This window comes from Arvicanthis niloticus, chromosome 3 (assembly GCF_011762505.2).
Source record: "Arvicanthis niloticus isolate mArvNil1 chromosome 3, mArvNil1.pat.X, whole genome shotgun sequence".
NCBI lineage: Eukaryota > Metazoa > Chordata > Mammalia > Rodentia > Muridae > Arvicanthis > Arvicanthis niloticus.
In genome coordinates, this window is record NC_047660.1 from 76,674,833 (window position 1) to 76,697,180 (window position 22,348).

The window sequence follows — 22,348 nt, forward strand, 5'->3', positions numbered from 1 at the left end:
AATTGTTTGTTTAGCCATGGAAGCCTCTAGAAGGGTAGAAAGAACAGGGTGGAGAAAACACAGCCAACTTTTTATCAGACATAGCAGGCTCATACTTCTAAAGACCTAAAGTATATCCTAATATTCATTCCCTTAATATCAGATAGAAGAAATAATCACAAATAATAAGTAGTTATAATACTGATAATTAATATAACTCAGATCAATTATCCTTGACTCATATCAAGGTAATGGTGAATATAACTTTAATATTCTTTATGGAAAAGAAAAGTCTGAAAGACAATAGCACCTACAGTCTAGGAGAATCGCCAGGGGATGTTGGACAAATACTAAGACAAATGCCATGGCTTGAATGTGGAGGTCAGAAGACAATTTATGGGAGTTGATTCTCTCTTTGAAACATGTATATCCTCGGAATCAAATTCAGGTCATCAAGCTTGGTGGCAAGCATCTTTGCCTGGCAAGCCACTTCACCAGCCCTCTTCTGATTTTTGAGAGAGGTTCAGGTAGCCTAGGATGGTCTGGAACTTATGTCAATTAGGCTGGTCATGAACTTCTGCTCTTCTTGCCTCTACAAGAACTAGGCTTACAGCCACGCACCACCATTGCCTACCTAAAGCCAACCACTGCTCTTAGAGGCTGATTTCAAGACAGGGTTTTGCTTCATTTACTGAAAATAAAAATGTGCAGACATAGTAAGTGCATAGTAAGAGTCCCCTCAGGAATTTTTGGAAGAATTTCTGTTTCCTCAATTGGAAATGTCCCTGAGAGCCAAACATTCTATTGTAAGGGGATGTCTTTCAGATCATCAGCCTTCAGCATTCAGTGCCAGTGGGATAGCAGTTAGAATATATTGCCCTATGAAATCTCTTTGTTAGTTTGTTTGGTCCCTTTGAAGTTTGGACTGCCTAACTCTTACAAAATATATACAATTTAAACATCATGATGAAAAAAAGCTGGACTTAGCCATGTATCAGTATTTTCTAGTATCAAACATGGTTGATACTCAATAGATTAATTGATTGATATGTTTAAGTTCATAGGTGCATAGATCCCAGCATGTCTGGTACTGTGATGAGGCTGGGCCCAGTGCCCCTATATTAAACTCCCACTCTATTGGAATTATACACTACTACCCCTAATATGTGTACAAGCACATGTACACAAGTTCGGATACACACGTACACACATACACAAAACCTCCTACCTCCCAAATTTTTGAAAAATGGCATGCATCAAAAAGTCCCAAGGGCATTCTTACTGCAAAGCATCCTATTTTTATATCACAAATGACTCATCACTGGTCAGGGTCTTTCCAAAGTGACAATCTATCAAGTTGTCAGGACAGAGGACAAGGGGTAAAAGACAAGAGAGAGGTCACATGTCCTGCAGCTCATAAATCCTAAAATGAGGCCATAATAGCTGCTGCCATCTAGTGCCACCCTGGCTGGCTATGTTGTCATGAACACTGCCCTTCTGTTTGGATTGCAGCATTCTGAACCAGTTTGCCTCCAGCTGGATCCCACTATGACTTTCAGCAATTCTTAAATGCGTGTTTGCTATGCTTTTGGGACAGAACTAGGGTGAAGATGTGACTTGGGGAGAAGACCGAGAAGCCTGTGCCATAAACTCAAAGTTAATTACAGAATACATGGCTGAGTTTGGAATCTAGAAGGAAATGCATTCCTTCACTTGTCTTCAAACAAAACCATCTCTTAAAAAGTTGCCAAAGTGCTAAGAGAGTGTTGGGTCATCCAAAACATTCCTTTTAAATCCTGGAGAGTGGTGAGGAGGGCAGAAAATGTCCACTCTAATTCTGAAGAGTGGGGAAATGTGGATTTATGGGCATAGTTAGAAGATAGTATTTTTACAGAGAAAACAAATGAGCCATTGGGCACAGTGTTCTCAAAAGTAATGCCTAGAAAATGCCAAATAATTGAAGCCAATGAACCCAGCCTTGTCAGCTTTCCACAATAGAGCTGAATGCTGCCTTCTGAGGTTGAGGGCTGGGCAGGGGAAAGCAGAAATAAAAAAAAAAACCAGACAGACAGATAGACACACAGACTGGAGTAGACAGGAGAAAAAGAAAGAAAGAAAGAAAGAAAGAAAGAAAGAAAGAAAGAAAGAAAGAAAGAAAAGAAGGAAGGAGAGAGAGAGAGAAAGAGAGAGAGAGAGAGAGAGAGAGAGAGAGAGAGAGAGAGAGAGAGAGAGAGAGAGAACAAAAGAGTGAGGGGGAGGGAGAAAAACGTAAGTTAGACAGAGGAAGGGAGGGAGGGAGAGAAAGAGGTAGGGAGGGAGGGAGAAAGGAAAAAAGGGAAGGAGGGAGGGAAAAAAGAAAAAGAAGGGAGAGGGAGATGGAATGGAGGGAGGGAGAGAGAGGAGAGGAGAAAGAGGAAAGAGAGACAGAGGAGGCAGAATCATAAAGGATCAAACAGTTTAAGGTCTCTTGCCAGTGAAGACAAAGTTAACTGCCTCCAAAGTTCTTGTCTGGGTTTAATCTTTTCCACCTGGGATTATCTCTACTTTCTCCTGGCTTGAAAGCCTATATTGATGAAGATCCAACAGTCCTGAATTGGCACTAAAGGTCAATATGCTTTTATTTCAGTAGGCAGTACATCACAAGACATCTTTGCTCATGGCTTAAATTTGGTAGAAAAGACACAAAAGATCAAGGAGAGGGGCCTTATCTCAAAGGGCTTTAATTTCTGACTATAGAGTACTTTCCTTGTCCAGTTCAGTGACTGTGAGGAGGTGACTTTTAACCACTAGTCACATATAGAAGGTAGAAGAAGAAAATCTGAGAGACAAATGAATTCAACCTAATGTTACACAACCAAAGAACAAACCTTGTCCTTTACATCTACCCACTCAGAAGTAAAAACATGTAAAGAAGTTGTCTCCGCCCCCTGTACTTTTGCCACCTATATTTTCTGCCAGGTTTACCTGCAATTAAAGGAGAGGATGCTGAGGCACAGAGATTAGTGGTACCAAGGGACTTTTAAGATGTGACAACACATTTCCCTTGTATGAAGAATTGGTTCAAGGGATCCCTATGAATCTCAAAATCTATGAACCTTCAAGTTGCTTATCTGAAACTGACACATTTGCATATAATGTAGATACATCCTTCCTTATACTTTACATCACACCTAGACTATAAATAATACTTAATACAATGTCAATGTTGTATTAGTAGTAACTGTTGTGTAGAGAGTAATGAAAACAAAATATGTCTACATAGGTATGGTTTGCAAAATTGGGATCTGCCTATTCAATATTTTCAACTCATAGTTGGTTGAATCCTCAGATATAAGAGAAGGGAACTCTATTCCCAAGTTGTCTATGCTATCAAACCTGAAAGGTCTATCTTGTTCATTTCTCTTACTCCAAACAGAGTCCCCTATACTTTCTAATAAGCTGCCTGAGGATCACTCATACTTTTTGACACTTGAAGATGCCATCTTATCGTGGTACCACCCATGGGACCACTTGCACAGTGAGAGATGAGTGAGGGCAGAGATTGTCTTCATGCTGTGAAAAGTAGAGGAGGAACATTTGGGGAAAAAATTAAGTCAATCTGGCATTATATAATCAGAGAAGAGCGCCTGTGCCCTAAATCCATCCACGTGGAAGCAGACACATAAAGAATGTGCCTCCTTCATCCCTCTGTATCCTCTCTACCTGTCTTTGCTACCAAGTTTATTCCCACTAATGAGAGAATAGCAACATGAAAAACTAGATGATGTAGAAAGATTGGGTCAACATTCCTTACACATCACAGAATTCAAAGGTGCCATGAGAGGCTAGATTCTGAAAGAAAAAGAAGGTTCCCATCGGGAGCTATTTATGGCATCTACCCTGAAGGCAGCCCTTCTTCTCCATCTCTCAGAGGCTCAGCTCCTCTACCATCTGACACTCTATTCTTTCAACAGCTGCTGGCTCTCCTGTTGTGTTCCCCCTCACAGATGTGCAGTGCTGTTCTGAACACCCTGCCCTTGAACTTTCTCTACCCATAATTTTCCAAACCAAAGCCTGGCAATAAAAATGTCACTGAGGGATGGTGAAAATTGTGGGGGGAGTGTCTTTTAAAAGAGAAGAAAGAGATGCTTCACATACACCGTGATTTGTGTTGACTTCTTCAACAAAGGTTAAGTGCACGCCGTGCCTTCTCAAACAGTGCAAGAAGGGGTGGAGTGCTGAAGCTAATTACTCAAAACACTACCTAGAATGACCCTGATCCATTAAAGGACGTTAACAGCAAAGAGATCCCCGGGCACTTTCTCCCTATGCCTTAGTTGTGCAGCTGGTCATGCTGAAAGGCTACAAAGTGGTGAAAAGGAAAGCTACCACTGATCACAAGGGAACCCATGATGTATGCAGTCCCCACATTCCTGCCAAGTGGTTGGACAATTGGTTGGTCACGTTGGAGGCACCAAATCAACATCTGTGCTTGATAACTTAGAACAGAAGTAATGAAAGAGGCTACTTTTTTAAATTTTTTTTTAAATTTATTTATTTATTTTATGTATGTGAGTATACTGTTGCTGTCTTCAGACACACTAGAAGAGGTCATCAGATCCCATTACAGATGGTTGTGAGCCACCATGTGGTTGCTGGGAATTGAACTCAGGACCTTTGGAAGACCAGTCGGTGCTCTTAACCACTGAGCCATCACTCCAGCCCAAGAGGCTACTTTTTAAAAAATCATTTTTAATACCTTCCAACGAACCTTTTTGGGGGAACCACTTTTCCTATACTCTGTTGGTATGATAGCACTTGCTATATATGTTAATCTCATGCAATATAATGCAAAATGGTAAATGATTAAGACTTGTAACTCTCTAAAGGATATAAAAATGTATTTAATTAATAGGAAAAGGCATCTCTCTTACCTACTTCAGTGTGCTAAATAATATGCCCAGAAAAGCAGGTGGGGCTGGGTATGAGGAGAAGCCTTGAGAAACAACCATCAAGTTCCCTGTGATCCACAGCAGATGTAGGGGGCAGGCTGGTGATGGGGCTTTTACAGCTATCCAGTGTAGACTTGCCTCTCAGGATGAGAATAGGGGATACAGAAGACAAAAAGAAGACAGAGGACTTGACAGGGCAAGGCAAAGCAGTTCTCATTCTTACATCTGTACCAAGCTCTTTCTATAACTTCTCCGGACTGGAGGTTTACTTCTTGACATTTGCAAGTGATGGCAGGGGATGAGGGCGACTGGTGGTACGTTGGAGTAAGATTCTGGCTTCGGGACTTGTTAGCTATATGGTTTAAAGCAAGTTTTAGGGTTCCAGACTTCTAGTAAGTAAAGTAGGAATTATAAAACTCCATATAGGGTATTAGATGAAGCCATTTAATATTATCTGTAATGTGCTTAGCATGCTAATTCACATGCAGCTCAAAAATGAGGACCCAAATTCCCTCTAGCCTTTTGCTATTATTCAAATTCATGTGGAAGTGTGTGTGGTTACATGCATATGTCTGTGTGGGGTCTGTAGACACACAATACCCCCCTCAGTTTTGTATTGCTGATGAGCATCTGAGCTAAGGGCCTCATGCTTTTGTGGCAAGCGTTTCATTGACTGAGCCATCTCCTAATCCCCTGATGCTTTTCTTTGGAAAGAAAATTTATTAGATGAAAGAGGAGATATTAGTTGGGATATGAAGAGGAGTGGAAGGTAATACTGTAAAATAACTAACAGGTTGGGCTAAGGCTCTAGATTTCTGAATTATAATAACAGTGTCACTTGTGCTTCCAGAGACTCTGAAAGCAATCTGGTCAGCTTCTATTGCAAATTTATGTATAATTATCTGCAACCGTGTTTAACCATAGGCACTGTCACTACCTGGAAAGTATTTAAGATTTTCACACTGAAGCTGTGAAAATGAATGAATGAATGAGTGAATGAATGAATGAATAGAAATGAAATTTATGAAAACCGAGAAGCAGTCATTCCCTGGCAATGGAGCACTTGGACAGAATGTGTTACAAAATGTGTGCTATGGTTTCCTCCACCTTCCAAATGCCCTACTCACCCAAGAGGCAGCCTTATACCCGAAGCCAAGAGCAAAAGCTGGCAAAGCCAGAAAACGCAGCCCCAACTGTGTACCAGCCATTTTGGTGCAGATAGAGTCATTAAGGAAGATTTTTAACAATGCATAACCTTTCTGCTTCACTCTCCTAACAGCAGGTGGTATGCCTTTCAGAATGGAGGCTGCTTTGAAGTCGCCAGTGAGCAGGACCTGACCTTCATTTCCAGTATATGCAGCATTAAATATTCATAATCCACGTAACTGAAGCATAAGAAGGAGTAGCAGTTAAGCATGAATCAAAGGAATAAATATCTCCCCACATGTGAGTCATCCTTTCCCAGAATACCCCTGAAAAAAATGCAGATGCACAGAGCTTTCAGAGTGGCTGTCTCTTCCAGCTTTCTTTTAAAATTACAGAAGGAAGCAGCAGGGACTGCTGTCTTATGCCATCTATGAGCTCTGACCCCCATGCTGACATTATAATAAAGTCTCCTTAATAATACTTATATACTCCATAAGTATTTGGTCTGGTGTCAAGGAGAGGGGAGAAGCAAGCAACAGTGACATTAACATTCACAGGACCTTGAAGGGCACATTTGACTGGATCGCACAATTTAAAAAGCTATTTAGTGTCTTATACATGTGTGTGCATGTTTGTATGTGTCATGTGTGTGCATGTGTATGGGGACATAGATGCTACAGCACAGGTGTGGGGGGGTAGAAGAAAACTTTCAGGAGCATGTTCTCACCTCCAGGTACACTGAGGCAGCATTTCTCTTGTTTCTAATGCTGTGCCCAACTGGCCCATGTGCTTCTAGAGGGTTATCCTGTCTGTGCCTCCCATCTCACCACAGGAATACTAGCTTTATAAAAACACATCACCACTTCCGCCTTTTAAAGTGTGGGTTCCAGGGATTAAATTCCAGTTGGTAGGCTTATGTAGTAGATGCTTCTACCTGCTGAAACCCTGGTTATACTTTTTTTTTTTTTAAGTCTCTGTGTTATAGAAATCAGGGTGCACAGGAGAAGGAGTACCTGCAGAGTTAGGGTCAGAATTAGGAGGTGAGGAGTCTGTAAAACATGGACCTTTGAAGGGATAAGATTACAGGTCTCCTGAAGGCATTGATATTACAGATATTTCAACCAAGTCTTACTACAATGTCCTTCTTTTTTTGAATCTTTCTAGTGTCCTTCACTGGGATGATGGTGCACCATTTGAACCCATTTTAATTGGATTCTCTTTATCTATAGGCTCCAGGACAGTCTTTCTCAAATAGATGGTGACCACTGCAGATGACCCAAATGATTCTTCCCATAGAGACCACATAAGGGAAATAAATACCCAAAGGAGGGCTTCTCAAACACCTCGTTGAGAAAGATCCACTCAGGGATCTGTCTGTCTTGGACTAAGAACTAAAAAGCAAAGATGTGTGGAATTACCAGTGAATTTTAAAAGGCTAGGGACATTGCCAATTACAATTATACCCACCAATCATAAAGTTAACCTGAACTTTCTTGTCCTTCTGCTGACTCACTGAAGTAGAATAAACATCCATTCTGCTTGCCTGTGTGCACAGTCACAATTGGCCTCTCTGATACCAGTTGTCCGAGTCCACCCCGGGACCTGTTTAATATGCCCATCTGTACCTTTTTCTCTCTCTCTCTCTCTCTCTCTCTCTCTCTCTCTCTCTCTCTCTCTCTCTCTCTCTCTCTCTCTTATATGCATGTCTCTCAGAAAACCTAGAGCTAAGATGGCTGCCAAGCAAGCTTAGTGGTCTTCCTGTCTCCATCTCCCCAAAGCTCTGGAGTTTCAGAACATGCTCAGCTTTTTAGAAATGCCTTGATGACTTGACCTTGGGTCCTCATAAGCATCGGTAGATGCCCCTACCACCAGTCATCTCCCCAATCCCTCGTTGCAATGCCCAAAGGGTCACATGTGGAAAGCTTTGCATCTTGAGCTTCTGTAACTGGGAGATTTCCAATCTATCATGTAGATGAAGACAGCTCTGGTTAAGTATAATAAAAGAACAATTTTGTAAACCATGTCAATCTAGCAAGGATCACTCTGATTTATTTGTAGAGGGTTAACACTAACTCAAATTCATCTCCAGCATACCAGATGTTTTTCTCAGGACAATGACTTGGTATAATATTTAAGAGAAATTTAACCTGCTTTCTAAGATGCCTAGCCAAGCCATTTCTATTAAGCCAGAAGTAGTTTTGAATGAAAAACGTAGACTTCAAAAATTTGCCTTCTACTTTCTCACTCTAGTTTCACGTGTAGTGTTATATGTAGAGTGCCATCTCATCTCATTCACTAAACTTGATTGCAATTTGATTAATGGATTGCATGTGCTGTTTTAACTATGACTTTCAAGACTTATCATAAAGATAACAACATTATCGATTTTACTTTAATTCATCTCTTTAGCCTAAGCATGCTTACTCGACCTGGATGGGAAGATGGAGGATTCTCCATAAAGGCTGCTCACTGGCTTCTCCACAACTCAGAGTCTTAGGCTATGGTCTGAGGGCCAGATCAAGAAGCAGACATGAAAAGTAGAGTTATGTATGTAACAACAGGTATTCTGCTAAACAAAATCTGTTACAAAATAACCACACAGTTTGCTTAGTGATCATGGAGAGAAAGGCTGAATCCATGCTAAGGCTTGGTCAGCCCCCATTGAGAATGAGGACAATCTAATCTCCAAGATTACTGGCAATTTGGGGGGGGGGGCGCACTGGGGAAACTGAAAACCAGAACAAAAGATCAGCCTTAGTATAGACTCTTTGAATGACCCTAAAAGAACCAGAATCACCGAGGATTTCAAGTATCAGCTTCATAAAGACTAAGCAATTTCAGGGACTCACCCCAAAGGACTGGAGTAGGTTGTGGAGGCACGTGTGAAGAGTGTCAACCTAGGTGAACTACATGCTCTGTCATCCTCACCCAAGAACGACTAGACTCTACAAACCCAAAGATTGACTCGACTCATAGTAGACACAGTTTTAAAAAAGACACCATCCAAATCCATCTTCCAGAAATATTTTATTACCATGACATACATAGGGGCAGAAAGGGAGACAGAGGAAACAGAGGCACAGTCTAGGTCTCTGTCTTTTTTATCAGACAGCCACACTCACCTTCACATAAGTATGTACTCTTTGGGAGCACACAGACTACATATCCGAACCTCTTTCCTAAGCCCCAGCACAGGCGTTGGCAGGGTATGTACCCCATGACCCCTGGAGAGAGATTGGAGAAAGATGACCAAGGGCTTGAGAGTTTCAGTTCATTTTAAATGTGGTCCAGAATCTCTTAGCAAATGCAAAAAGAGAGCTTACCTTCACTCACAGAAGAACTGGAGACTTCCAAACTGAATGACGCTGTTCTTTCTTGACTAGCAATTTCAGATGAAGAGAGCACACACATTCTTGTCCAGTGAGGATATTTAAAGGACTCATGGCTCAAGACAGATGAGGGCCCAGCCTTGTGTCTGAGGTAGGCTAGGTGACTTCTGAAAGTCTTACACTTGGCAGATTTCAGACACGGATGAGAAGACATGTTTCTTTTCTTTTCCTTGATGTGACAGTTTGGCCTCCATAGCCAAATGCACAAAATCCCCTGGCTGGTGACCAGATAGCTCTGGGAAATTCAGAATTCAGGTGTGTATCAAATTGCCACCATACCACACCATAGGAAAAAGAGCGCTGAGCTCAAAATTGAGGCATACCAGAGTCTGATGCAACAAGAGCACAAGACAGGTATCCTAGGATCAAAGGCTAGGACCTAGTCAGGATTAACATTAGAGGAATGAAAACCACTCTCAAAGTAAACAATGAGGATTTCAAGCTCAAGAGCTCTTGTCCTTGGCCAGAGCTGTCAGGTTTGTGCCACAACAGAAAACCAAGTCTATCCCCAGATCTGTGCGTCTCAGATGCTGTCAACTTTGAAACTGCAGTAGGAGAGTTGGAAAGAGTGATGTATTCAGCAGTGGTTCCCACAGCATTAAGGGTAGCCATGGTGCCTGGTCTCTTCAGTGACCCCAAAGGTTCATCATCTGTGAACCATGCTTACCCTGGGAGTACCAGATCACTGAACTACCACTTCAAGGGTCTGCAATGAGCACCACTCTCTACAAGTTCTCAGGGAGTCATAGCCCACTATCTCTGGGAGTCCTCATGAATGCCTTATCCCATTTCCTTAGTTTCACAAGTGAAGAAGCACAGAGACCATTGATTCAGCTATATATTCACTTGTCAGGTGGAATCCTAGCACTGGGCTTTCTAATCTGTCTTTCAATATGATCTAACTCTAGATGAGAAAAAGATCCTATGGCTGCAGCCAGAATGGCTCAGACTCATCTGTTGGAATCTGTCACCCTCTCCCAGAGCTTGCACATTCCCATAGGAGCCCTCTCATCCTCTTGGCATCTTTGGTTCAAATACTCAATCAGGAAACAGCTCATTACAAATATATACTCAACAAAATTTGGCCCCCAAGTACCTCTCCCTTCCATACCATCAGCATCAACATAGCCTTTCTTCTAAGAACTTTCCCCCATTTATAAATAAAGCACAGGGAAGCCCTGCCTTCCTCCAAGTCTTTGGCACTCAGGAGATTCTTGGTAATGCTAGTGTTAAGTAAGCTCATCAGTGTAAGGGGTCATAATTGCCCTAGGGGGAAGAGAGGTAAGATAACATATATGCATACTCACTTTGACGAGTCTATGAAGTATATTACAAGGGCACCAATGCTGAGAGCAAAGACTAACACAACCTGCAAAAGAAAAGAGATACTCCATCACTTAAGGGCTGGGAGTGGAAGGTTTGCATTTCTCAGTGGCCTTAACAACTGCTTGAAGCACAGTGACCACTACCTTCAGGGACCTGCTTCTGCATTTTCTGTGCTCCTGTGCTCCCTGCCCTGTGACAACCCAGACATTGACTCCTCACCCAACAATGGGAGTAACCTTGCTCCTTGCCAGTAGGGGTCAGGGCAGACCTTTCCACCCTGTGTCCTTGGATTTTGATCCTGCCTTGTTACCCTGAGGACCAGCTTCTCCACCACTGAGTTAAACAAACTTCACAGGGGAGAGAGAGTCAAAAAAACTTGGAAGGATGTAGTTTTTCATCCACTACCAACCCTCGAACCTAAAGGCAATGACCACTTTTTAACAGATTTGTTGAGGTATAAAATACATTCATTTTGAGCACATAATTCTTTAATAACGTTTGCAAAATTTACCAACTTATTGACATCACCGTGATCCAGTCTCTGAACATTTTTATCATCTTAATAAGATCTTTCTTGCTTGTGAAATTAATCCCTGTTCTATCCTCTGGGCCCAGAAAAGTCACTAATCTGCTTTCTGTCTCTACATAAGAAATATCCATTTGAAAAAGCACACATTTGCTATGACAGATGACCCTTTGGATGCATGAATAAGAAATATTTATGCATGTGTGTGTGTGTGCATGTGCGATGCACACAAACACACACACACACACTTCTATATCAATATAAATTTGCTCAATTCTGAGTTTGTTTATAAGATTTCTCAAGCACATAGGAAAAACATTAAATGCAAAAATACCAATTAGGTCATACACCTGACCAATTAGTTAGTTATTTGACAATTTTTAAGCTTTTTTGCTCTTGTTCAAAATCAATCATCACAAATATAAAAAAAAGCAGCTTTGACATCTCCTTCAACGCACACCTGGCACATAAAAGTCCACTGAAGGAACCTGTAGCAGATCAGGCTGCTACTGATACCTCTAGTCCTCATTGAATTTTCCAGTGTGTTTATTTCATCTATCACAGAGGAGACAATTAATACCAATAAAAGATGGTCCCAGTAAAAAAAAAGACACTGACAGCCAGCAATTAAGGCTGAGCATAGAAAAAAAAAAAAGACACCAACACCATACACAGTGCCTGCATGCTGCTCAACACTGTCCTTTAGGCAACTCCTAAAGAGACCTTAGACAAGATCCTTAGAAATGCAAGTGTCCCCCCCCCCCCCCCCAGGATTCATATGCAGAAATCTGGCTGGCCTGGGATGATGAACAGAAGGTAACCCCTACTTCTGGTAAGAGTAAGTATAATTAATCTGTGGTGCATTTTGTGTGTGTGTGTGTGTGTGTGTGTGTGTGTGTGTGTGTGTGTGTGTGTGTGTGTACATGTGTGTGGGTGTATGTGTGTGTAAGAGGAAATTGCACAGTCTTATGTTTTCCAGTGTATGTTAATATGGTTGATATAAAATGCAGTGTATATGTAATACTCATTAAAATACTGCAAACCCCTTCAAGGAACCACAGGAGAGAGATGATCAGCTGGCCAAACAGTGTGAAAAATAACTGGGCACAACACAAGGGACACACAGTGTTCTCAGCAACAACTAGCATTTCTTTCTCAGGAGCAATGGTTAGAGTACTACACCACTGGGGTTCATTTCATTCTTTCACTTTGCTTTTCAAATCAAGGCTCCCATTAAATGCAAGACAGCTCCTGCAGTTTGTCTGCAACCACCAGCTACCAATAGACGAGTTCTTGGCTGGCTTGCCTCTGCTTCTGCTTTTCACATGGGTTCATTCACAGCTTGTGTGCAAGGGTATACCAGAAACAAAACTATAAGCAGGCTTTTCATCCGACAACAAATAGCATCAGATTAATTTGGAGCTGGCCTGCTATTTCTGAGCCATAAGCAGCTAGATCCTGGTCCTGACCTCATTCTCAGAAAGCTGCAGAGGGAAAGGGTGTGATAACAGCAGAGGGGAGGGTCCCCTTCATTCATAAATGGAAGCTCAGGCACAGATCCCTGTCCAGTTAGTTCCATGTGTATGAAGGTAGAGCTGCTGTTGGGGCTCAATTAACAGTCCTATGCCACCAAATGTTGTGTCTTGTGAAAGGAAAATCAAAGTCCTTGCAAACGGCACCTTCATTCTGTGAGAAGTTAGGATCTCAGCACTCCCATGAAAGCAATATCTTTCCTTCAGCAGGATGGCCAGAGTAACTGACACTAATTTGTCCCAGTTGCTTCCACTTTGGAATAATGTGTCACTTATTTAATCAAATCAGTGACAAGAGTTTGGAATACACCCTGCTGGCCTCTTCAAACTCAAACAGCAGCATCTTCATGAGTAAGAGCGAAAGGAACACAGGAGGAATAGGGTCCCCACAGAGCCCCTGTTGCCTGGACCTAGGCTTGGACCCTGTGACCTGCCAGAAGGCTTTCTCTCAGAAAGATTGGGGAATCCAAACTGTCCCAACCACCAAAAGCCACTACTGCCTCCCAACAGGCAAATAATAAAATAATTACTACTACTACTACTAATTAATACTTAGTAAGAAGGGAAACTGTATATGTAGGCAATATAATAACAACAACAACAACAAAGTACTCAGTAAGAAGGCGAACTGTGTATGTTAACTTTAAATTTACTAACATGCCTTGCTCTCATGTCAGGCTTGACTACACAGCCAGCCTACACTCAGTTTGTGTGGAAACTTGGCCAAGAAAATATGAGCCTGACAGACTCAGCTACCTTTACATGGCTCTCTCAAAGCCACCTGAGCAGAAGGCTGTGACACACCCTCTTTCTCCAGCTTTCCAAAAACGCACATTCTAAATTTTTGTTCGTTTGTCTTTTGAGAAGGAACGTCATGGCCAGTGGGTAAAGGCCGTTGCTGAGCAAGCCTAGCGAACCCACTGAAAGTAGGAGGAAACCTACTCTGTAAAGCTGCCCCCTAACTTCTACATCTGGCCTGTGGGGTGTATGTCTGTTTGCATGCGAGCGCGCGCGCGCGCGCGCGCACACATACACACACAGATAAACAAAGTCCTATGTGGTTACATAATTGCTGTCAGTTGTCCAGATGAGGTACACAGAATGTATTCCAAAGCAACTGAAGGCAGATCATCAATCAAGAGACGGAAGAGGAGTTAGAGAAGAGCAGAGACATTATGGGTTCCTGCTTCAGTATCTCTTCCTTCTCCAGGTGACAGTTCTTTGTACAAGTTATCTACTTTCATATTGCTTCAGTACAGTGCAGGGCCACTGAAGAACCTTTTGCTTCTATAGCCCCAGTGATAAGAAGGGTGGAAGTCCAAGGGACAAGGAAAGATGGCCCTGAACAAATCACAATACCTGTCCCCTGACAGCAAAATGCATGTGCTCTCCAGCAGCTAAGTCATAGAATAACCTTTAAAATGACCAAGCCTTTCCCAGCTTTCCAAAAATGCACATTCTAAATTTTTGTTGTTTGTCTTTTGAGAAGGAACATCATGGCCAGTGGGTAAAGGCCGTTGCTGAGCAAGCCTAGCGAACCCACTGACACTAGGGTCTATATATGGTTAGTAGTATGATCCAAGAGGTCATTTGCTCCTTGTCTGTCATGAAACAGGTTGTGTTAGATATGAACAGAGTCTGTATAGGTTGCCTAACTCCCACCGAGCAGTACTCAGTTGAGCACCTTGGCTACCTTGGACAGTACTCACTGTGATGCTCTTAGACTAACTGCAAACACTCATAAGAACACAGAGACTGCTTTTAGTGTGCTGCACTCACTCATAGCTTAAATCCAAGAAACTGACAAGCAGAATGAGAGCATGGCACCTCTGCTTCTGTTTAGTATCCATGTTTTGGCCAAACATACAGAGCTAACTTATTTGTCCTTAACTTTTTGTCTTGAATAACCTTGAATTCTGGAAGAAGCTAATGCTCTCAAGATGGACAATTATCCATGAGAGTCAAGCTGAGCTCAAGAACAAAGGTAATCATCTTGTTGAAACCAGATAGATCTCAAGACAGCAGTGGTGACAGTGACTGACAGATTAGTGCCTTATCAGACCACTTTGTAGGTTTCCCTTATAGGACAGGAGCTGAGACCATGATGAATCAGAGATAGGTTAAGACAATCCTTTGACCAAGACTGCTTTGTCATGCACATCTCTTGCCCTCTGTCTAAGTCTAAACCTCATGTCAATATCACTGAAAGACACAGGAGTCAACTGGCCCATTTTATCTGTTCTCTTTTCAATGTGGCCACAATGACTAAATTGGGGAAGGATGGCTGTGCCTGCCTTCATGAGGCTTCTAGATTACAGACTTACACCATTAAAAATCCCAATTATAATACCAAACATCGAGTCTACTTCTAGAGTGCTAGATTAAAAAAAAAGAAGAAGAAAGAAAGAAACAGAGAAAGAAAAGCAACTTGACAAATATCATTGGAACAATGGAGCATGATTCATCTATTTTCAGAACCTGAAATGAAACATGACAAGTGTTTGCATCAAAGAATGACAGGAATACACACAGTGTATTAAAACAACACACACACACACACACACACACACACACACACACACAAAAGTCCATTCTCCTTATCATGAGGAGTCTAGGCATGAACTGAGATGAGATCAAGACACATCGGCAGCCATCTTTCTGGAAGGAAATCCTAGCAGGCCATGAAGATCTTTCAAGTGCCTGGGAGGAAAAATGTCAGGAAAATGAGAAACACTATAACCAAGCCTAGCCTATACCCTTCAGTTACCAAATCTCCTGGGGAAAGGCAGTTTCAATGAAGGCAGGCAGACAGAGCATAGAGGGAGGGCCAGAAAGCAGTAAAGCAATGACTGAGAAATTAGCATATAAAAAGAACAAATTGGCAATGATGAAGGCTGAGAGAAAGTTTGGCTGAGGCCAACAAACTGGCTGCTAGTGCAAGTGTGCAAAGGTAAGGTACTCCAGTGTCTGAAGAGACCCACGGATCATTTTGATATTCAACAGCACTATGCTGGATGGAGACTTAAGACACTAATGAGACATTAGACACATGGAGTTATACATAGAACTACACGTAACAGATGGAGCACGCACAGAAAAGCTAAATTATGATGAAAATGCTTGTATTATGGGATATGAAAGCTCAAATCCTTTGTACAACATGGCTGTTTATGTCACGAACTCTCTTTGATCTAGCCCACTTCCTCCCTTGAAGTAGGTTCTTTCTTAACGTGTTATCTCCATCTGCTAGCTACCATCTATATATCTCTGTCCAATTCTTTGTTCAGGGACACAAGAAACTAAGCCCTCCCTAGAGCTGACAGCAGAATGAACACAGGCACCAAGTCAAATAAAAGGAGGCTTTTCAGACATGTCCCAGAATGTCAGTTCCAGTTGTCAGGTTTGTGACCATCGTGGTAGGAGTGAAGATGTTCTAAGACATGCACTTCGATCTCAGACTGCTGACACCCTGGACCCTCAAGGAATTAAAGTTTACCCAGAAATCTTGTGCTGCTGGGTGAAGAGAAAGACTGTGGTCCTGATGCGACCTAGACTGGGAGTTTGTCTCAGGAAAGAGAGATTTCATACAGTTCTGCAACTTGTCAGACCCAACACTGATGAGTCAATGATGGGCAGGACCACAGTTGACCAGAATGCCTCTTGTCTTCTATTTAAATGTAATCCTCAAAGCAGTACCTAGACTGTGAACTGGGGTGAGCGTGTCTCTAAACCTCTTTACTCATTCCCCTTCTCAATGTGGTCATATAAAACTCTCTTCTCTGCTTGTCGCTATTACTTATCACTTTACTTGGCCTGCTGAAGATATGTAGCGGAGGCTACCTGGTAGAGCTGCAGGGCACTGGGCTTTGACTCTAACAACTCCAGTAACAGGCTGAGCCACATCAATGGACACATGAGGCCACATGGGCCTTCAGAGATGGACCTGGAGCTGGGGGAGTTTTCCTTACAAAGTTGAGGTAGAATCTCCTTGTAAGATGTCTTGGCAAGCATAGGTGCTTACTGCCAAATCTGACAACGCAAGTTTGATCCTTGGAACCCACAAGACAGAAACAAAGAAGGGACTTTCCTGTGACTGACCTCCACGGGCATGCAGAGGCACACATGTCCGTTACCCGAAATAAATGCAGAACAAAATAAAGAAGAACAAGGAGTACCCTTGTTCCTTCCTGGTACCCGAGAAACTCAAAACAATGGGAGGGGAACTGGGGCCCTCCATTTTTGTTAGGCTTGTCTCAAAAATCTGACATGTGGCCATGAGTTCCTGAATTAAAGCCATTAGGGAAAACCACTTAGCCCAAGTCAGAGATTAATTTACAAATGTAGCCATGACAATTAGTTCATTAGAACATGTGTATGAGGCCTACAGGCTTGGAGAATCTACTAGGCGTGCTCCAGAAAGTCTGGAGAGGAGGAGGAATTAATTCTTTCCTAACCTACATTCTCCTCAGCTCACAGCAGAACAAATGACCCTAATTAACGATGCTACATGTTCAATATAGAATCTGGCTACTGGCAACAGAGATTTTTCTTGGAAAAAAGATAGTTTTCCCTATCTGATGCTGAAGATATGTGAACTTTTTTCCACCTTTAAATTGAACTGTAATTTATATATAGTAAAATTAACTATGTACAGATAAAATAGATGGGCAAATTCTCAAGACAAAACAATCTGGGGACATTTTTTTTTTTTTTTTTTTTCCTGAGAAGGGGTATATAGTCTAACATCTAAATTGAAACATTGGGTCCAATGAATTTAATAGCCCCAATGGACATTTCTTGAACCGTGGTATGCAAGGCCTAGAGTACGAGACAGGGAATCATGAGGCCAAAATAGTAAAGTCAAACTGAACTCCTCAAGCTGCCCTCAGCAGGCATGGAATCCAGGAGCTGAAATGAATCAAGAGTCTCATGAATTTAATAAATGTCCTACACATAAACAGACTCCTTGAGAGGACCAAGCATAGAAACACTGCCACTTCCATGCCAGACCTCATAAATGGTAGAAGAAGAGAAAAGGGAGTGAAACCCAAGGGAAAAAACAAAGAATATTCCTCATGTTCCAGGTGGGTCTGTGCTAGAGAGGCCAGACCACAAGTATGGAGTAGGATAGCATGTGGCAAGAAGAGGCAGTGAGATCATGGGGTCTCACTAAGTAGCATGGACGAGCATGTTGGATGTATGGAGCATGCCATTTTATCTCCCTGGGTGTCAGTTTCCCTGTCTGTGAAATGCCAGGATTGGAAGAGAAATACGTTAGTGGAAGTTACTGACCACAGAGTATAAACGAAGGCTTTTCATCTGGAAAAGTCAGCACTTTATCTGCCATCTGTATATCTCTCATGAATAACCATAGTGCAGTATGATGACAATGGCCATCACATCATCTGTGTCTATCAACCTTCTCTTGTTGAATCAGATGCATGGACTTCATGGATGTTCTGATTCGCAGTGTGCATTTGTGGCTCCCAAATTGATTGCTCACGCTGCACATTCAGTTCCCCAAGCTAATGCAGAACATAATGAAAAGGGACTGCAGAGAGGCCATAGATCAGCTCTTTCCCAGGACCAGGCCAATACCATTGCTATAAAAAACACAAGGCAGGGTCTACCTCAACCTCATCCTCCTACACTTCTTGGCATCTGTGAAAAGCCTGCACATTTTCTGTACGTTTTAACACCTGAAGCTCAGACTGGATCTATTTTTTAAAGGAAATAAAAAGGGTGGGGGAGGGCGTGTTTTAATAACAAATCTATCAAATAATGATTTTTTTTATTCCTTAAGTTTTAATGATTCTCCTAAGTAGATATAATATTGGCACCTAAAAAGATGCTCTTGTGACCATAAAATTTAAATTATTTATAGAGTATAGGAGAGGTATTTTGACCAGCCAAAGGCTTCTTAAATTTACCATTTGATAGTCTGACACATTGCATTTGATTTATAGATACGTGCAAACAAACATGATATAAATTAGTTCAGTGGAAATCCAAATTTCCACTGAAAGAGAAATGTGTTCAAGAAGAAAATAAGCCAGAGGCAGCAATGCCTTTAAGGAGTTGCTCGCTCTACAGAAAACACATAGTGCTTCATTTGGAAACACAACTGCATTCTTCATATGTAAGGTTTGGGTGTAAGACTTGCTGCTATCACTTGTATTTAGCGCTGGAACTAGAACCCCACCATTGAGTAGGCTAAGCACAAACTCTATGACCAAATTATACCCCTGGTCCCAAATTCATACATAAAGTAACCTAGCAGAAATTGACTAGGATTTTATAGGATTTTTACAGGCATTGATGGGAATCAAGTGATTTTTTTCCCAAATACAAACCTATGGGTCCATATTGATTTGGAATATAAGGACACAGAGAAGGGACTTCCAACTAATGACTTCAAATCATAACTCTAGTATGGAACAAAAAGAATCTCTGACAGGATCAACTCATATCTAAGACCCTTTCCCTCTTTCAACCCCAACTACTGTAGACATTCAGTTCTTGTCATTAACCGCTTACCTCTTCCACCCCTTCCTACCACAGGGGCTTTGCACAACCTGTTCTAGCCTTCTAGAAGTGTCACTTCTCATAGGCTTGCCTAACCATAAGAAATCAATTCCACAGTTATTTCCTGCCTGTTGCTATAAGAAATTACCTGCAAGTACAGTCTCTTTGTGGCACTCAGCATTAAAGCAGTGACATGATATTTTGTTGTATTTTGATCAGTGTGTCTCTCCAAGGCTGGGCTACAGGTGCTCTGATGACAGAATGCATGTCCTTTATTGGCAGGAACTCAACTGCATTGTCTCTCTTGCTATTCATTAACTAGATGAGTATTTAGAAAAGGGATGGGAACAAGTCTGGAGATTAAATGCCATGGAAACAGAAGAAGAATGGAAGGGCAAGGATGAGATTCAAGAATGTGGAACCTTGGAGAGAAGTGAGATTTGGCTCCAGGTGACACAGGACCCTGGGACCAAAGAGTGGGGATTTAATGCACCCTAGTGTGTGGGGTGCATGGGAGGGAGGGTTCAAACGTGCAGTGTACATGTCCAAAAGCCATGTACATGGTTTGGAAGCTGAGGATCGGAGCTGAGGTCAAGAAGACAGAGTGAACGGTGGCACCTTCCCAGAACAGCAAAAGGAATCTAGAGGGAGGGAGACAGTCTACTACGAAGACAGGCAGACAGACAACAATAGGATTCAGTTGGATGACAAACTCCTCAGGGGGGAAGGGCTTAAACAAGGATGGAAGGCAGAACATTCACTGGTCCCTCACTACAAAGAGACAAGACAGGTTCAGAAACAGATGAAAGAAAAACAGATTCAGGAAATCCAGGAAAAACAGATTCAACTGTAGTGGTAAGCACAGCATACATAAAATGAAGAAGCAAAGAATGCAGACTTGGGTGAAAATTAGGAATCTGTGACTACAAGACACAAACACACACAAATATTATCCATATGTAATAAATGAATATATTGGTATAGGCATCTATAGCATATACCCGTATATAAACATTGCCTGGCTCTTAGAGATAAACTGACACGTTACTGATCTCAAATGGTAGATCTCTATCAATAGTTATTAATCAAGCATGAGCACAGCAATGAGGCTATGTTCATTTTTAAGTCTTGCCAGCTCAAAACGACTGTAGATAGAAATAATGGTCCAGAAGACAGTGAGAGTCCCTCTTAACATAAGCTATGCAGAACAGGTTTCTTATAAACCATCCATCTGCTGCTAGAGAGACAGGATGAAGGCAATAGCAGGCCTGTGGGAGGACACAGATAAATATGATAAATATGACTAATACAGACAGAGGTGGAGGGTGTGGATTTGTTTTTGCTTTAAATGTTCCCCAAAGAAGAATCTGGAACATCGATTACAAGCTAATTGCCTAACAACTCCCCCCCTTCAAAATGAAGGTTGACCTAACCCCAGGTTCAGATGAGAGCTGCTGCAGGTTAGTGACTCTAATCATGCAGGAGTGCTCCTAAATCCTGGCTTTGGTTGTCAATAATTACGAAATTTTGCCCATTTAATATGTTCCTCTGAGGTATCTATTTATTATAACTATTAAAAACACAAATCTGAAATGAAGACAAATAATTGTAACAATGAGTCAGAAAATGTCCCCTAAACTCCTGTCCTTCCAAAACCCTCAGATTAATAACACTGAAATTTTATGTTATTGCCTCATAATACTTAAATGGATGCATTTTTGCCTAATTTTACCAAAAAGCATTAAAATTGATGCCTCGGGAAGCAACCCAAAATCTTCTATTTGAGGTCTGAAGTTTGAAGGTCCTTTTCTATCTAATCATTGAAAAACATGGGGGGAAATTTCCATCTGTTGATGAAACTCCCAAGTCCTAGTTAATGAGTTTTGTGAGAAATTGCCTGGCTTAAGTGAGTATGGGTTTGGCCAACTGGATTTTTAATTTAATTAGGTTTTATAAAATGAGAAATCATGGGTAGCCTTGCCAGGTCAACACTTGCCACTCACTGTCACCAAGGATTACATTTACAGCCTTCTCTGCCCTACTTCTCAAATCTTGCCAGCTCTTAGATTATATTAAAGGCAAAGCTGGGATTGAGAAGGGATTTAAATAGATTTTTGGCCACTTGGGTTCAGAAGGGACTCATTCATGACCGACAAAAGATCAAAGCAGCCAAGGGTCCACAGGCAGAAGCATATAGAGACAAGTTGAGACATACACACACATTAGGATGCATTTCAGTATTAAATAAAGGGATGTTCCTACTTCTGTTTCTGCTTCTATGATAAACACCATGGCCAAAAGCAACTTGGTGAGAAATGCTTTATTTCATCGTACGATTCCATCATGGAGGGAAGCCAAGGCAGGAACTTGGAGGAGGAAACTGAAGCAGAGGCCATGAAAGAATACTGCCTCCTTGTTTGCTCTCCATGGCTTATTCAGTCTCTTTCTTATACAACACAGGACCACCTGCCTAGGAGTGGCATCACCCACATGGGCTCTTGCAAATCAATCACTAATCAAGAAAATACCTACCCCCACCCCAACACATACAAACACAGAGACAGGGCAATCCAATAGAAGCTATTCCTCAACTGAGGATTCCTCTTCCCAGGTAGTTCTAGTTTGTGCCAATTTGGCAAAAACTAACCAGAACAGAAGGCTATCCATGTAATAATACATAATGTCACAAAGGTTGCCTGGAGGTGTTATGCTAAGTGAAAGAAGCCAGCCACAAATGGACAAACAGAGCACATGATTCCACCTTAGAAGTCTCTTGAGTAGCTAAGTTCAAAGAGATAGCAAGTTGAATGGTGGTTACTAAGGGATGTTTTAGGTTACGGAGGAATGTTTTAGGTTACGGAGGAATGGCAGGAGAGGGCAGAGAATTATTGTTTGATAACTGAGAATGAAGCTTTACTTTAACAAGATAAAGAGCTCTATGCCTGGATAATGATGATGAACTCTACAATTTACATGTGCTTACTATCACTCGGT

At 41.8% G+C, this 22,348-nt stretch overlaps 1 protein-coding gene across 18 annotated transcripts in view; it reads right to left on the reverse strand.

Moving 5' to 3' along the window:
* The window catches only part of Kcnma1 (potassium calcium-activated channel subfamily M alpha 1), a 691,955-nt gene that overhangs the window by 337,899 nt on the left and 331,708 nt on the right, over positions 1-22,348 (reverse strand). For all 18 annotated transcript variants that reach the window (XM_076931239.1, XM_076931244.1, XM_076931240.1 and 15 more), the window contains exon 3: positions 10,753-10,814. In XM_076931239.1, the coding sequence (XP_076787354.1) occupies positions 10,753-10,814 (62 nt within the window). The remainder of the gene's footprint in view (positions 1-10,752; positions 10,815-22,348) is intronic.